The 18,358-nt window shown below is 45.3% G+C and overlaps 1 protein-coding gene across 1 annotated transcript; it reads left to right on the forward strand.

The window, feature by feature from the left end:
* Positions 1-2,597: 2,597 nt before the first annotated feature.
* Positions 2,598-12,425, forward strand: Zar1l (zygote arrest 1 like). Its single transcript, XM_041677763.1, has 4 exons — positions 2,598-3,200; positions 3,489-3,605; positions 6,206-6,280; positions 12,282-12,425. Exons 1-4 carry the CDS (start codon positions 2,598-2,600, stop codon positions 12,423-12,425), a joined length of 939 nt encoding a protein of 312 aa, XP_041533697.1.
* Positions 12,426-18,358: the final 5,933 nt, after the last annotated feature.

The raw sequence follows: 18,358 nt of genomic DNA on the forward strand, positions 1-18,358 counted from the left end.
CATAAACGTCACATGTGTGGCCAACCTCACCTGCGTGGCCAATGTGGGCAGAAGCCTCATCTGCATGGCCTTCGTAGGCAGACACCTCATCTGCAAGGCTGTCCTGGTCGGAAACTTCATCTGCATGGCTCTGGTGGTCAGAAACCTCACTTGCACGTCCTTCGTGGTCGGAAACTTCATCTCCACTGCCCTCCTGGTCCAAAACCTCATCTGCATGGCCTTCGCGGTCAGAAACTTCATCTGCATAGCTCTCGTGGTCGGAAACCTCATCTGCGTGGTCATCACGGTCTCCATTCCCAGCCACGTGCTGGTTCTCTGAGCCTTCAAGCAAACTGTCTGCTGTCCAGCAGTCCCAGCTCACAGCAGCCTGCTGCTCCAAACTCTCCCATTCCCTCCTTTTTAACCAGTTCCAAAAGATCATCCACAGGGCCAGGCACAGAAATAGAAAGAGCCACATTCTTCATAAAAGAAAAAACGGTCTACTTAGCTCTTGTTTCTTGGAGGCTGGAAATCCAGAAGATAAGTTGAAGGTACTGGCTGCTTCTGTTTCTGTCTGAGTCTCCCCAGCCCTAAAAAAGCCTCCAGGATTACATAGGCCCCACCTACCCCAGTGTTTAATCTTGTAGAGGCAGACACACCCAGCCTCTTAATACCATTAACAGAAGATTGAAGGTTAGGGTGTAGTAGTACACACCTTTAACCCCCACCAGGCAGAGGCAGGAGGATCTCTGAGTTCAAGGCCAGCTGGCCTACAGAAGGAGTTCAGGAAGGGCTCTAGAGCTACAGGGAAACCCTGTCTCAAAAAACAAACAAGTTGAGGATTTGGGCCAGCACGTGGTATCGCTGCCAAGCCTTAAAACCTGGGTGTTCAATTCCCCCAGGTCCCACAATGGAAGGAAGAGAGCCAGCTCCCAAAAGTTATTCTCTGATTTCTACATATGTACTGTGGCATACACACATTCAAACACATATACACACAAAAATACACGTAAAAAGCCGGGCAGTGGTGGCGCACGCCTTTAATCCCAGCACTCTGGAGGCGGAGGCAGGCGGATCTCTGTGAGTTCAAGGCCAGCCTGGTCTACAGAGCTAGTTCCAGGACAGACTCCAAAAGCCACAGAGAAACCCTGTCTCGAAAAAACCAAAAAAAAAAAAATACATGTAAAACAATGAAAAGACTAAGGATCATGCTCCTGTCTGAGTTCAGTGGGACAGACATTACACACAGTTACCCATAGTTGAGTGGAAATGGATAACTTTCATTTAGACCTATTAATATTGTTACTCTAGTTTTTTTTTGTTTGTTTTTTATTTTTGAGACAGGGTTTCTCTGCAGCTTTCGAGCTGTCCCGGAACTAGCTTTTGTAGACCATGCTGGACTTTAACTCAGAGATTTTCCTGCTTCTGCCTCCCAAATGCTGGGATTAAAGGCGTGCACCTCCAAGGCCCTGCATTTGTTTTCTTTAAGAGAAGGTCTACATTATGCATAACTGACTGACCTGGAAGTTAACCAAGTACACTAGGTTAGCCAACTCAGAGATCCACATACTGGAATCAAAGGTGGTTTCTTTTCTTTTTTTCTCTTGGATATTTGAGACAGGGTTTCTCTGTAGCTTTGGAGCCTGTCCTGGAACTCCCTTTGTAGACCAGGCTGGACTTGAACTCACAGAGATCTGCCTGCAGATCTGCCTCCAGAGTGCTGGGATTAAAGGCGTGTGCCACCACCGCCCGGCCCAAAGGTGGTTTCCACCACACCTGATTTACTAGTTTTTAATCTCTTACTGGATGCTGTTAATCCATTAGACTTTCTCAGAGGTAAACTCTATAAAGAAGAGAATGGTCTGGGCGGTGGTGGCAAGCCTTTAATCCCAACACTCAGGGGGTGGGGTGGGATGGGGGTTCTCTGACTTCAAGGTCAACCTGGTCTACCAGAGCTTGATCCAGGAAAGGCTCCAAAGCTACAGAGAAACCCTGTTTCAAAAAACCAAAAAAAAAAAAACTTTGCGTATATATTTTTAAAATTATGTATGTATATGTGTGTCTATGCATGTGAGTGCAGGTTACAGGCCAAGAAGGGCGTCAGGTAGTCTGGAGCTAGAGTTCCAGGTGTTTGAGAGTCCCTCAGTGTGGAGTGGGTGCTGGGAATGGAAGTTGGCAAGGATACTCCACAGTTTCAGCCCCTGAGCCGTCTCTCTTGTGGCCCCCCTATTTTTAATTCCTGAGGCAGCTCTGTTGTTTCCCCCTAATACTTGTACTAATTTACATTCTCACCAGCCAATACCAGATCAACAAAATAGTCACCAAGAGAATACGTGAGTGAAATAGTTAATTAAAGCCTGCTGAAGACAGAAATGAAAATCAGCCTTGCGGGGGAAAAAAAATTGAGACCTGCAAATTGAAAAAGTAGCAAAACAATCAGTAGTCACAGGTATAGCTCCCTCTTCAATTAGGGAACCGCGCCGGTGGGGAAGGGGTCAGCTCTCACTCTGGAATAAGTGAAGAAACCTGGGTGACCCGAACCAGATCTACAAGGAGGAAGAGACAGGTGAGGGCGGAAAGCAAACCGAGAACCCAAACTCCAGGAGGAAACTCCCCCAATGGAGCACGTCTTCCGAGTTCCCTATGGCTTGCACCAAAGTTATGGGGTCACACAGCCTCTGAACCACCCTAGCCTCTGGGGACCCTGTAAACAGCAAGACTGGAGTAACGTGTGTCCTCCTGTTTTCCTGGCCAGGCCAGTGCCTATGGTACCAGCAAATGCCTCTGAGTCCTGCATGTACCCTTACAAGAGGGCTCAGCTTCAGGCCATTCTCACCCAGATAAACCCCAGCTTGAGCCTACGTCTATGCAAGGCCAACACTAAGGAGGTGGGCGTACAGGTAAACCTTCGGGTGGACAGGTGGGTGCAGTGCTCACTGGGGCCTCAGACCCTACACAGCAGCTTCCTCTCGGACAGAAGCAGCCTCAGGAAGCCAGCGGAGATTTACCAGAGAGCCTTGATCCAGCTACCTAAGGACGAGGAAGACAGAGGAAGCCAAGAGCTTAAAGGACCTGCAGAGGCCAGTCAGTTGCTGCCACCTACTTCGAGGCCAGATGGTAACAAGCAGGAGAGCTTCCCACAGCTGAAGGAAGTCGGGGAGGAAGACACCCCCAGGTCTGGGGACAGGAAAAGCAAGCTGGTATGTGGAAACACAGACACAGTCCACTTGGGAAGCTCAGCTTCCAACTGCACGGTAGCTTCTCCCTCCTCAAGCCCTCACCAGCACCGTCCTTCCTCCTTCCATTTCCAAAGCAGTAAGTCTGTCTGTCTCTTTTCTGCCTTTCCTTTGGTGAGGAAAGTGGAGTTTTGTAGGTGGCAGCTGACTGAATTAGTGGAGCTGCATAAAGAATAGCTGAAAGCGAAGCCCAGGCAGTCAACTTTACATTTAGGTTATCCGTTATGAGGTGAGGAGCTAGATCCCACCCTACCCCACCCCCGTTGGTAATAGACTCCCGTTTCTCTTCATTTTCAGTTTTTGGAACCAAAATACGGCTATTTTCACTGTACAGATTGTAACACCAGATGGGAGAGTGCTTACGTGTGGTGCATCTCTGGTACCAATAAAGTAAGCAAACCTGGGGACGGGGCGCCGAGGCCTGGAAGGCATGGGTGTTAGTGGGAGAACACGGTTTCCACTTCTTCACCTCGGCATCCTTGCTGACAGGCAGTCATGGTGAATCTTATGGTGACACTCCCATTAAGTGTGAACGGCAATGTCTAAATAAGTAACTAAGTATACTACCAGGAGCTGTAATACGTAAGCTCATAAGTGCAGCCCTTGAGAGGGGAAGGATCAGGTCCTGACCAGTGCAGGCCACATAGAAAGATCTTTACACACATCTCAAAAACAAACAAGCTGGCACAGCTTTAGTCCCAGCACTTGAGAGACAGCTGCAGGTGGATCTGTGAGTTCGAGGCCTGGTCTACAGAGTGAGTTCCAGGACAGCCAGAGCTACATAGTGAGACTCTGTCTCAAAACAGAATAAGCCAAAAACCTCTCCAGTGTCTAGGAAAAGAACAGGCTGGAGAAATGGGGACTCTGGAGCTGGGTGTGATAGACAGGCCTGCAGTCTCTGCGCTTGGGAAGTAGAGGTAGGCAGAGGTCACGTTAAAGGCCAGTCTGGGCTACATTAGGTCCTAACTCAGAAAACAAGACCAATCTCCTCCTCCTGTACCGGGGTTATATAATATAACTCCTTTCTCAACTCAAAACAACAAATAAATGTCTTCTGATATGAGCTGTGCAGACCAAAGTGCAGTGTGGTAATAGGTTCAATGACGCCCGTGGTTTGGAAGCAGTGCAGAAATGACGCAGAAGTGGGGGGCTAGCCTGTCTAAACAGACCGCATCCTGATGTCCAAATAAGACGTTAAAGCAGTGGTTCTCAACCTGAGGGTCGCGACCCCTTTGGCTGTCGAATCCTTTATGGGTTGCCTGAGACCATCAGAAAACACAAATATTAACATTATGAGTTGTAACAGTAGCAGAAATTTATGAAGTAGCAATGAAAATAATGAAATTTATGGTTAGGGGTCACCACAACATGAGAAACTGTAGCAAAGGGTCATAGCATTAGGAAGGTTGAGAACCACTGCTTTAATGTAACAGAAGGGACAGGCATGGTGGCATTTGGAGGCAGAGAAAATGCCAACTCTGCAAGTTTGAAGCGGGGTTGGTCCTACATAGCAAGTTCAGGCCAGCCAGGATTACACAGTTGAGATTTTATTTTATCTTTTTTATTTTCAATAAAAAAAGAAAACAAGGGGCTAGAGAGATGGCTCAGAGGTTAGGAGCACTGCCTGTTCATCCGAAGATCCTGAGTTCAATTCCCAGCAACCACATGGTGACTCACAACCATCTGTAATGAGATCTGGTGCAGAATACAATATATGTAATAAATAAATAAATTTAAAAAAAAAGAAAGAAAACCAGAGATATTGCTAAGTAAACCAGGGAGAAAATGTTCAGGAGACAATGCACAAAGCCTAGAATGTAGACAACGCTGATGGGTAGTCATAAGGCTCTAAATGCAAGTGGAAAGTTATATATTTCAGGACAAAATGACTGGGACAAAAGGAGGAATTGGCCCACACACTGACCAAACCCAGTAATTGCTGTGCTCTGTGGAGTACCTACTATGGTCTCTCTATGTTGCTGAGTAGTCATCAGAATTATAGAAAAAGGAATGCTAGCTCAATTTTACAAGTGTAGGAAATTGTAAGTGACTGATAAAACTTAGAGCTTAAAACCTCAAAGTATGTAGGGCTGGGGATATGGCTCAGTGGTTAAGAGCACTGACTGTTCTTCCAGAGGACCCGGGGTTCAATTCCCAGCACCCACATGGTAGCTCACATCAGTCTGTAACTCCAGTCTCAGGGGAGCAAATACCCTTATGCAGACATATAGGAAAAAAAACAATGAGCTGGGCTGTGGTGGCGCACGCCTTTAATCCCAGCACTGGGGAGGCAGAGGCAGGTGGATCTCTGTGAGTTCAAGGCCAGCCTGGTCTACAAGAACTAGTTCCAGGACAGGTACCAAAGCTACAGAGAAACCTTGTCTAAAGAAAAAAAAACCACCAATGCACATAAAATAAAAATGAATAATTAAAAAAATAGGAACTCATGTATGTGACTGGAGGATTGGCTCATTGGTTCAGAGGTCTGGGTTTAAAAAAAAAGAGGGTTTGAGTCCTAGCACCCACATCGTGACTCCTAACTAGCTGTAGCTCCAGTCCCAAGGGATCTAAAGCCTTCTCCTGGCCTCTTCTGGCCATGTTCATGGTGCACAGACATACAGGCTGGCAAACAAAACAAACAACAACAACCACAACAAAAATCTCTCAAGGGTAGAGGTTCCATACAAGACAAGCAACATAATAAAGTGATGGAACACATTGTATCAAAAGAGCTGGGGGCGGGGCTGGAGAGGTGGCACAACACTTAGAGGCTCTCACCGCTCTTATAGACACCGACATGGCAGATAACAACCACTTGTAACTCTGGTTCTAAGGGATCCGGAGTCCTCTTCTGACCTCTGTGTGTACTGCATATACTTTCATAAACAAAATTTTAAGTAAAAAAAATAAGCAAATTAAACACAACATCTAGGGACCTAGGAAATGTGTGCATATATCAGCTTGTATTAAACAAGCCAATTTCTCTTTAGGTTTATTTCAAACAACTCTGTTGCAAGTGCCAAAGGAAATTTAATCCTTACCGAGTAGAAGCAATCCAGTGTCAGGTAAGTGTACAGAAAGCTTCAACTCCATCACAAAGTGTTTGGATCTTACAGGCCTGGGTCTTGGCATGGGGATACTCGGTCTTCTGTATGGTGGATGCTTAGATTATTATAGGAAAAGGAATAAAAGCATAAATTTCATTAATTTTTTTTGGAGAGAAAGAGGGAAGATCCAGTCTTTTAAGTTTCCTTGTGTCAGGCATGAGCCTTATGACTATAACACAGCAGATTCAGAAGTTCAGGGCTAGTCTGGGCTTCTTGGTGCTCTTCCTCAATAACCAAAACAAATCAGAAAGCTGCCTTTTGTAATGTGCTTATGCACAGTATCTTTGGAACGTCTCCCTTTTGATGGTTAACCATCAAAATGCTAGGCCGTTTTGCATGCATTGTTTCCATGGCCTGAATTAACCCTTGTGAAGATGTTCCCATTCTGCAGGCCACAATGTCAAGTTCAAGGAAGATGTGGTAGGTTGCCAGGGGTCAGATTTATAGCTTAAATCTTGATTGGATGTCATGGCATCTTCAAGGTTTGGAAAGTCTCTGAGTTTAGATGAGTTTTTTTTTTTTTTTTTTTTTTGGAGTCAGGAAGGTTTGGGGTAGAAAGAAGGTCCAGTGGTTAAAAGGCCCAGTGGCTGCTATTCCAGAGGACCTGAGTTTTATTCCCAGCTCCCACGTTAGGAGCTTTACAACTGCCTGTAAATCCAGATTAAGGAGATCTTCTGCCCTCTTCTGGCCTCTATGTGCACCCGCAGGCATACGTGTACATCCACACAGATTCACACACATACACATAAATAAAATTAAGCAAATCTTTCTTCTAAAGGTTACAGGGAGAAGAGAGCATACTAGGGTTTGAATTCAAGGCATCTTTGCAAGCTAGGCAAGCGCTCTGCCCCTGAGCTACACCTTTATCCAAACAGCCATTTATTTTTATTTTTTTTTATTTATTTTTTTTTTGGTTTTTTGAGACAGGGTTTCTCTGTGGTTTTTTTGGAGCCTGTCCTGGAACTAGCTCTTGTAGACCAGGCACTTACAATATGTTCTTCTTGGGTTGACACCTGGGGCTGGAGGGGGGTAGATCTTGCCCAAGGCTGTGGTAATACCTGTGTGTGTGTGTGTGTGTGTGTGTGTGTGTGTGTGTGTGTGTTTGTGTAGGGTTGTATATGTGTAGGGTTGTGTGTGGGTCAGGTTACCACCTCAAAGGTTATTAAGTTTTTGAAAATGAAATGACCTGGGACAGAATGGTTACAAGAAATCCATGAAAATGAGAATCATAATCATCAATAATCTGTAATTGAAAAAAATTGAAAGAAGAACATTCCTCCTCTTTGGATCTTAGAGTAGGAAGATCCAAATAAAAGTTGCTGATAAGGCCAGGCGGTGGTAGCACACGCCTTTAATCCCAGCACTCTGGAGGCAGAGGCAAGCGGATCTCTGAGAGTTCAAGGCCAGCTTGGTCTACAAGAGCTAGTTCCAGGACAGACTCCAAAAAGTCACAGAGAAACCCTGTCTCGAAAATCAAAAAAAAAAAAAAAGTTACTGGTATTGATGGGTGTGTGTTGGACCAAGAACCTTGATTGAAGTGACTTTTTTATTTTATCATATAAATTAAAATTATATAGAGAAGTCAAAGACTTAAACTTAGCCTGTCTTGATGGGATAGTGGCTGGTAATAATGCAAATTGGTTCAGAAGATTTGCATTATTGAAGACCTATGAGAAGACAATAGGTTTAACAGGTTAGATAATAGGGCAGGAGGTTGACTTGTGGGTAAGGGTGCTTACTGTTCTTGAAGAGGGCCCAGATTCAATTCCTAGCTATCATAATTGGGCAACTCGCAGCCATCTGTAGCTCCAGTTTCCAGGGATCTGATGCCTCTGGCCTCCACATGCTCCTGTACACATGTGGTACATATAAACTCACACAGGCACATACAAACACATAAAATAAACAGATACTTTAACAATTTAAATATTAGATGCATCAGAATTCTTTTTTTTTAATCTTTTGGAGCCCCCCCCCCCCAAGCCCCACGATGGGGACTGGTCTGTCTCTGTTGCTGGCTACCCTGGGACTCACTATGTAGACCAGGCTGGCTTACAGCTCTTCTGAGAGTCTCTTGTTTCTCCCTCCGAGTGCTAGGATTAAAGGCATGAGCACTCAATCAGGCTGCATAAGAATTCGTAATTATTTATTTAGTTAGTTTTCGTTTTTTGAAACAGGGTTTCTCTGTATAACAGCCTTCACTATCCTAGAACTAGCTCTGTAGACCAGGCTGGCCTCTGATTTATGTAGATCTGCCTGCCTCTGCCTCCCGAGTGCTGGGATTAAAGGCGTGCACTACCATTGCCCGGTTATTTATTTTTTTTTAAAAAAAGATTTATTTAGGCCAGGCGCGGGTGGATCTCTATGAATTCGAGGCCAGCCTGGTCTACAAGAGCTAGCTCCAGGACAAGCTCCAAAGCTACAGAGAAACCTTCGAAAAACAACAACAAAAGATTTATATACTTATATATATTAAATATATATGTATGTATTTATATGTATATGTATAAGTTCATGGAAGTCAGAAGAGGGCATTGAATTTCCCTAGACCTGGAGTTATGGTTTTACGGCTGGTTGTGAGCCTCCATGTTGGTACTGACAACAGAACCCAGGCCCTCTGTTTTTGTTTTGTTTTGTTGGTTTGTTTTGTATTGTTTTGTTTTTGTTTTTTGAGGCGGGGTTCCTCTATCTCTGGATGTCCTGGAACTCATTCTGTAAACCAGGCTGGCCTTGAACTCATAGAGATCCACCAGCCTTTTGCCTCCCTGAGTAGGCCACCCAGATTGCATAAGAATATACCTTTAATCTCAGGCAGAGGATTGCGGGTCTCTGTGAGTTTGAAACCAGTCTGGTCTACAGCATGAGTTCCAGGGCCGGCAAAGCTACACAGAGAAACCCTCTGGGGGGAGGGGAGGAAGAAAAAAGAAAGAAAGGAAAAAAATTCTTAATGGTTTCAAGATGAAATTTTAAAGCAAGTAGCAAAACTGACAGCTTTAGATTAACTCAGAGCCTTCAAATTGTGGGCTGAACAGCATGGTCTAACAACACCCATTCCAATATATTAGGCTCACAAATCCCGGACTTATAGGTGTGACCTATAAATTCATGCCCAACAAGGATAATTATTTTATTTTATTTATTTATTTATTTATTTATTATGTATACGATATTCTATCTGTGCATATGTCTGCAGGACAGAAGAGGGCACCAGACCTCATTCCAGATGGTTGTGAGCCACCATGTGGTTGCCAGGAATTGAACTCAGGACCTTTGGAAGAGCAGGCAATGCTCTTAACCACTGAGCCATCTCTCCAGCCCTTTATTTTATTTTTTAAAGATTTATTTATTGTGTATACAGTATTCTGCCTACATGCATGCCTGCAGGGCAGAAGAGGGCACCAGATCTTATTACAGATGGTTGTGAGCCACTATGTGGTTGCTGGGAATTGAACTCAGGACCTTTAGACGAGCAGGCGGTGCTCTTAACCACTGAGCCACCTCTCCAGTCCTTTCTTTTCTTTCTTTCTTTCTTTCTTTCTTTCTTTCTTCCTTTCTTTCTTTCTTCCTTTCTTTCTTTCTTCCTTTCTCTCTCTCTCTTTCTTTCTTTTTTGAGATAAAGCTTACTGTGTTTCCCTGACTGACCTGCAATTCACTCTTAGAGCAGACTGGCCTCAAACTCACAGAAATCTGCCTGCCTCTGTCTCCCCAATGTGTGTGCTATCATCATTTGGAAAGGATAGTTATTTTCATGTCATTTTAAAAATTGTTTTTTGAGACAATGTCTTGGTTGGCCTGGAATTCGATCTGCCAGCCTCTGTCTCCTGAAATGCTGGGATTAAAGGCGTGTAGCACGACTCCCATTTTAAGCATAGTTATTTTAAATTTAGTGTCAGATAAATCTATTAACTTGACCTCCCTTGGGGCTGTTGCTCTCCTCTTGGTGTGTCAAGCTTGCTGTTTTGTCTCCTCATAGGCATATTTATTTATTTTGTTTGTGTTTTGAGACAGGGTTTCTCTGTGTAGCCCTGGCTGTGCTGAAACTCGCTCTGTAGACCAGGCTGCCCTCGAATTTACCGAGATCCACCTCTGCCTCCCAAGTGCTGGGATTAAAGACACACACCAGGGCTGGAGAGATGGCTCAGAGGTTAAGAGCATTGCCTGCTCTTCCAAAGGTCTTGAGTTCAATTCCCAGCAACCACATGGTGGCTCACAACCATCTGTAATGGGGTTTGGTGCCTTCTTCTGGCCTGCAGGCATACAGACAGAATATTGTATACATAATAAATAAATATTAAAAAATAAAGATAGGCACCACTGTCATCTGGCTATGCCTAGGTATTTTTGATTGTGTGCTAGCATTGCATATAACAATCTGTAGTGCCAACTTGTGGCTTAGGATTTGTGCCCACTTCTCACAGGCAGATGGACACTAGTAATTTCTGACCGTGCATGTTTTCTACCCATGGCTGGTCTGTTTTGAGACAGATCTTCAGATCTGAGATGGCAGGGTTAGTTTTTTTTTATATTTATTTATTTATTTATTTATTATGTATACAATATGAATGTGAACTATGTGTGTACAGTGCCAACTGAGGCCAGAGAAGGTCGGGGAATCCCCTAGAACTAGAGTTACAGTCTGTGGTGAGCCACCATGTTGATACTGGGCTTCAAACCTGGGTCCTCTACAAGGGTAACATAGGCTCAATCGCTTAGCCATCTGTCCATTCTCCTTAGATCTTATTGTCTTTTAAATTTTTTCTATAGTGGGAAATAGAAACCAATTTGTAGGAGACACATCTTAAAACTTTTATTTACTTTTTATACCAGTCCCTAAGTTAGGTTCACTGACATATCTGTGTTTTCTCCTTATTAATGCGCTGGCTGTTCTCTCCACAGCCTTTAAGCAACTGTTCTAGGTTCAGCTTTTCTAACTGTCAGGAGGCTTGATAAGCATTATCTAATCCACTATAGAAAGAAGTAGAAATCTAGCTTTAGAATAACTTCATTTGGTCTGGCTTTTTCTTTCTTTTTTTTTTTTTTCTGGTTTTTCGAGACAGCGTTTCTCTGTGGCTTTGGAGCCTGTTCTGGAACTAGCTCTTGTAGACCAGGCTGGTCTCGAACTCACAGAGATCCACCTGCCTCTGCCTCCCGAGTGCTGGGATTAAAGGCGTGTGCCACCATCGCCCGGCACGGCTTTTTCTTTCTTAAAGAGGGGGAATAAGGGGCTAGAGAGATGGTTCAGCAGTTAAGAACATTGGTTACTCTTCCAGAGGTCCTGAGTTCAATTCCCAGCAAATACATGGTGGTTCACAATCATCTGTAATGAGATCTGGTGCCCCCTTCTGTCATGCAGGCATACACGCAGGCAGAACATTATACATAATGAATAAATCTTAAAAAAAAATAAACAAGAAGGGGGTTAATTCGGTGAATGGATCTACATGAGGTACTTGGAATGATGCCAGTCAAGCAGAACCCCGTTTTGGAATTAATTTGTAAGAAAGGATGCTCCTCCACTAGAGGAGGGAGGATGTGACTGTTGTCTGGTGTTGAGAAAACTGAAGACTTATGCTTGGGAAACACTAATGCTCTTCCTCTGTCTTCAGGCCACGGCCCTCCTGTTTGATTTAATGATTCCCTGCACACTGCCTCTAACGCTATTGGTTATAGATATGTAAAATGACACACAGACACTCTAAGAAGCCCACCTCACCTTATTTTACTATTGTCTTGGTTGGCACGGTGATATTCTCTTGAGAAGCTTCAGTGATCATTCAGGTGGCGTTTGAAGGGAAAAAAAACCAGGCAGTTTCGTGAAAGTTGGAAAGAGGCTTCTTGTGGAACTTGGAGGAAGCCATGGCTACAGGATGAAGGGTGGGGGGAAGGGGTCTTTTCGGTTGGCGGGCTACACTCGGAACACTAATTGATCATTTAACTGTCCTAATTTTGCCTCCCAAAGACCTGCTCCAAATCCTGTTGTGCCTGTCCTCAAAAGAAAAGACACATTGACATCAGGAGGCCACATCGCCAGGAGCTCTGCGGTCGCTGCAAAGACAAGAAATTCTCCTGTAGCAATGTTTACAGCTTTAAATACATCCTGTGACAGCAGGGCCAGTTTCTGGTCTGTAGACTTGGCAGGGGCATGGTGCTCTGTGCAAGTTGGCTCTGCCTAGACAATGGAGAGCAGTCAGAGTGTTTGTGCTTGTTGTAGGTTGGGAAACAGTTGTACGATGTGAATAGAATAAAATAAATGCATGTGAACTAGATAGACCTTGAGAAGCATATTAATGGTAATTCCTCGGTAAAAACAATAGCATACAGGAAATGGTAGCTACTGATAAGGAGGAGGAGGAGAGCCAGGCTATGGTGGCGCACGCCTTTAATCCCAGCACTAGGGAGGCAGAGGCAGGCGGATCTCTGTGAGTTCGAGACCAGCCTGGTCTACAGCGCTAGTTCCAGGACAGGCTCCAAAGCCACAGAGAAACCCTGTCTCGAAAAAACCAAAAAAAAAAAAAAAAAAAAGAGGAGGAGGAGAAAAGCCAGGCGTGGTGGCCCACACCTTTAAATCCAGCCCTTGGGAGGCAGAAGCAGACGGAGCTCTAAAGTCAAACCAGCCTGGTCTAAAGAGCAAGTTCCAAGGCAGCCAGACCTATACACACAAACCCCGTCTCAAAACAAAACAAATACAAGAAAAAAAATTTTTTTTTAAGTGATTAACAATTTTCTTGGGACAGAGAGTTTAACTGGCCTGAAACTCATTATATAGAACAAGCTGGCCCCAAACTCAGTGAGCTGCCTGTCTCTGCCTGCCTAGTGCCGAGATTAAATATGTAACGAATTGTTTTGAGCTAGGTCCTATAGTCAACAGGAATGCTCGCTGCCTCCCGTAGTGCTGGGATTAAAGGCCTGCACCACCGTGCCCGGCTCCGGAGTGGCTTTTTAATAAACAAGTCCTGCTTTCGCCCCAACTGGCCACCAACTCACTCTCCTGCTGGGATTGCAGTTTGCTTTTCCTCCTCCTCTCTACTTTTGAGACAGGACATCATGAACACCTCGTAGGTGAGGGGAGAGGTGGAGGCAGGCAGGTCATGAAGACCTGGGATTTGAAGTTGGGCTGACCAGGCCTTGCTCCCTGACTGTAAAGACTGTGTTTCTGTTTTCCTTCTAACTAGGATGGTACTACATGATGCATAGGGATAAAACAAGGAAACCCACTGAGTGACTAGGAGTAGATGATGTGACAAAAGGGACCTTGAGATGAGGGTACCTGAGAGAGGGAACAGCAATAGCAAGGGTTCTAAGGGGATGGTGTGTACTTAACATGTTCCAGGGCCCACGTGGGATGTAGAAGACACGCTAGGTCGTAAAGCTGCTTCTTCTTCTTCTTCTTCTTCTTCTTCTTCTTCTTCTTCTTCTTCTTCTTCTGTTTTTTCAAGACAGGTTTCTCTGTAGCTTTGGAGCTGTCCTGGAGCTAGCAATTTTTTTTAAATATTTATTCATTTATTATGTATACAATATTCCATCTCTGTGTATGCCTGTAGGCCAGAAGAGAACACCAGACCTCATTACAGATAGTTGTGAGCCACCATGTGGCTGCTGGGAATTGAACTCAGGACCTTTGGAAGAGCAGGCAATGCTCTTAACCGCTGAGCCATCTCTCCAGCCCCTGGAGCTAGCAATTGTAGACCAGGCTGGCCTCAAACTAAAAGAGATCCCTGCCTGCCCCTACCTTCCAAGTGCTTGGATTAAAGGCGTGCGCCACTACAGCCCAAAACTGTCCTTTTCTATGTAGAACACATTTCTGAGAAAGTCTAATGAATTAACAACATCCAGTAAGAAATTAAAAACTAGTAAATTAGGTATGGAGGAAACCATCTATGATCCCAGCATACAGATCTCTGAGTTGCCTAACCTAGTCTACTTGGCTAAGTTCCAGGTCAGTCAGTTGTGCATAATGTAGACTTTCGCTCAAAGAAAACAAACAATAGGCACTGGTGGTGCACCACGCCTTTAATCCCAGCACTTGGGAGGCAGAGGCGGGTAAATCTCTGTGAACTAGTTCCAGGACAGCTCCAAAGCTACAGAGAAATCCTGTCTTGAAAAAATTCAAGCCAGGCGATGGTGGCGCACGCCTTTAATCCCAGCACTAGGGAGGCAGAGGCAGGCGGATCTCTGTGAGTTCGAGACCAGCCGGGTCTACAGAGCTAGTTCAAGGACAGCCTCGAAAGCCACAGAGAAACCCTGTCTCAAAAAAACAAAACAAAGCAAAACAAAAAAAAAATTCAAAAAGAAAGAAAGAAAAAAAAACACTCAAACAAAAACTAGAGTAACAATACTAATAGGTCTAAATGAAAGTTATCCATTTCCACCCAACTATGGTAACTGTGTGTAATGTCTGTCCCACTGAACTCAGACAGGAGCATGATCCTTAGTCTTTTCATTGTTTTACATGTGTTTTTTTGTGTGTATGTGTTTGAATGTGTGTATGCCACAGTACATATGTAGAAATCAGAGAATAACTTTTGGGAGCTGGCTCTCTTCCTTCCATTGTGGGACCTGGGGGAATTGAACACCCAGGTTTTAAGGCTTGGCAGCAATACCACGTGCTGGCCCAAATCCTCAACTTGTTTGTTTTTTGAGACAGGGTTTCCCTGTAGCTCTAGAGCCCTTCCTGAACTCCTTCTGTAGGCCAGCTGGCCTTGAACTCAGAGATCCTCCTGCCTCTGCCTGGTGGGGGTTAAAGGTGTGTACTACTACACCCTAACCTTCAATCTTCTGTTAATGGTATTAAGAGGCTGGGTGTGTCTGCCTCTACAAGATTAAACACTGGGGTAGGTGGGGCCTATGTAATCCTGGAGGCTTTTTTAGGGCTGGGGAGACTCAGACAGAAACAGAAGCAGCCAGTACCTTCAACTTATCTTCTGGATTTCCAGCCTCCAAGAAACAAGAGCTAAGTAGACCGTTTTTTCTTTTATGAAGAATGTGGCTCTTTCTATTTCTGTGCCTGGCCCTGTGGATGATCTTTTGGAACTGGTTAAAAAGGAGGGAATGGGAGAGTTTGGAGCAGCAGGCTGCTGTGAGCTGGGACTGCTGGACAGCAGACAGTTTGCTTGAAGGCTCAGAGAACCAGCACGTGGCTGGGAATGGAGACCGTGATGACCACGCAGATGAGGTTTCCGACCACGAGAGCTATGCAGATGAAGTTTCTGACCGCGAAGGCCATGCAGATGAGGTTTTGGACCAGGAGGGCAGTGGAGATGAAGTTTCCGACCACGAAGGACGTGCAAGTGAGGTTTCTGACCACCAGAGCCATGCAGATGAAGTTTCCGACCAGGACAGCCTTGCAGATGAGGTGTCTGCCTACGAAGGCCATGCAGATGAGGCTTCTGCCCACATTGGCCACGCAGGTGAGGTTGGCCACACATGTGACGTTTATGTCGACGATGAGAGCTATACAGATGAAGTTTCTGACAGCGAAAGTCATGCAGATGAGGTTTCTGACCAGGACAGCCTTTCAGATGAGGCTTCTGACAATGAGGGCCAAGCAGATGAGGCTTCTGGAGAACGTAAGAATTCTCTTGGTAAGTGGAGAAAAGGCCGTCCTTGTTACCTTGTGGCAAAAAGTTTGGCTTCCCTGTGTCCTTGTCCAGAGGCACCCTGGAAGGCTGAACTTCATTGTGACCACATCTGGTGCTTATCACTGGAGCTCTCAAAACAGAGAAGCACCCAGGAAGCTGCCTGGCTACTCTTAAAGGCTTACAGTCTAATGAGAAAAAGAAGACAGGTCTTTAAGAAAGCTTTTTATAGGGTTAAAAGAAAGCTACTCAGCCAGAGGAGCCGACGGAGCCGACGGGGTATGAAGAGAACAGGCTGGTCACAACAGCCCCCAGGCAGGAAGATTAAAACTTCCCCAGGCCAACAGGGGTGGCTGGCCTTGAGTCTCAGAAATAAGGATACCTTGAAGGAATTAGAGGAGAGAGCCAAAGCTGAATTGGGATTAGTTTTCTATTAAAGAGACTTCTGACTTCAGACCTGATTTCCAAGGGCCCAGTTGTGGCACCTAGAATGTGCAGCCCTTGGAGTTTCTGTACTGGAGATGTTGCAGGCAGAAAGAATAAAGACTTGGAAGTTCCAGAGGTTCTCAGCACAGCTAAAGAGGAAGAAACCCTGGGAGGCCAGGAAGGCTGCCTTCAAGCGGGGGTCCCTGTGGAATTCGTCTGATGGGGTGATGTCTCATGGAGCTGTGGGAGTGAAGCCACATTGGAGACCACAGAAAAAGAGCAGTAATCCCAGTGTCTTCAAACACCAACCTCAGAAAGCCGCAAGCAGCATGACGCGCAAGCCTCTGGAAGTCGCGACAATCAGCTCGCCACCTCCTCTAGCAGCCACGAGGGTCGAACAAGCTGGAGCATGGAGAAGCCCTTCTAGACTTCAGGTAGCATCTGGATCTATCCCAGAGGTGGAGACACCACAGAGAGTCCTCCACACAGAGGCAAGGCTGAGCCAAAATGTCCAGACAGAGCGACTCTCAGTGCCTCATCCATGGCAATACATACTGCGAAGGACAGGGACACGATGGCCAGAGACACCAGGACTACAGAGAAGGTGACTTGGAGAATTGGGATTAGATGTTTGCCCCATTGGCTTTGCTTCTGTCTTGAGCTCATTATCCATCACTAGATCATTCCTTCCTTTAGGGAAGGGAAGGTTTGTTTATGCTGTGTTAGTTCCATCTCCCTCTCCCCCCATGTCCCATTTAGGAGAAAGTAACTGGATTTGATGCTGCCGGCTCTTGGCTACAAGAGGCTGAATGGAATTTTATGTGTGAGAAGGGCGAGAGCCAGGAGTTGAGAGCTGCAGTTTGTTTGTTCCTTGAACTCATGCTAGCCCTGCTTTCTGTAAATCCTGCACTAACTGTCAGAAGAGGGAAGAACCTTAGCCGACTGTGTTGTCTAGAAATGGACCTTTCTGAAGTGCCCAAGATCATTAGAGTGGAGCCCTAAGGACTGGTTCTTGTGACTTTGGTGGGGGAGTGATAGACCTGGATAAATCCAGACGCCCCCCCCCACCCCCCGCAGGAAAAAATAGAGCCAAACATCTAAGCAGGGAGGGAAGAATCAGAATTCTAGGATTAGCTGATTCAGTGACTCTGTTTCAGGAACTAGCTGAAGTAAATTTAGATTGCAATCTTGAGAAACAGGGAGTTGCCCCTTTGATCTTCACTGGTATTTTTGGAATTTTCTACAATGCCCTTGCCTACGTCCTTCGGATTACTGGGCTGTGGTTTTTCCCTTAAAAACCCCTTCTCCCAGTTACTTGTTGGTCGAACTCCTCCCCTGCGTGGGTTATGAATCGGCCCCAGTGCACTGGTACCTGTCAATAAACCTTGTGTGATCGCAGCAAGAACGGTCTCTCGTGAGTTATTGAGGGAGGGGGGATCATGTTGTCCCCTGACTTCAGTTAGAGTCTCCCCCCATGGGGGTCTTTCAGAAGAAGAGTCTATAAAGAGATGCCAGGCGTCCCATTAAAAGGTATGACACTGCCAGACTTGGTGACATATTGTTTGGGTTCCTAGTTTCCCAGACTGTGAACTAAGTAAACTTTATAAAGTGGCTGGCTTCAAATAGCTTGTTATGCTACTGAAGAACTCATCTTGTTTGTGTGAGAGAGAGTGAGTGTGTGTGTGGTTCAGTGTTTTTCCAAGTGTAAGTCCGCAATACTGCTGATCTCTGTGTTAGAGGCCCTCCTGGTCTACAGTAGAGTGAGTTTCCAAACAGGTAGGAGTGTCTGGGACAATTTTCTAACCTATGTTTTTTTTTTTAGCCTTCAATTTTTTTCTTTTGTTTTAAGACTAGTCAAGTGCAGTAGTGAGAAGGGGGGAAAGTGTAGAACAGGAGTTCAGTCTGTAACTGACTGAGATAACTCACTACCACCTTCGGACCAGCCTTTAGTCTTCAATTTTATTTTATACATATAGACTTTGTTTTCCGAGACAGAGTTTCTCTGTGGCTTTGGAGCCTGTCCTGGAACTAGCTC

Source organism: Microtus oregoni, unplaced genomic scaffold, assembly GCF_018167655.1.
Source record: "Microtus oregoni isolate MIOR12 unplaced genomic scaffold, Mior012 000029F_ref0000214, whole genome shotgun sequence".
Taxonomy (NCBI): Eukaryota; Metazoa; Chordata; class Mammalia; order Rodentia; family Cricetidae; genus Microtus; species Microtus oregoni.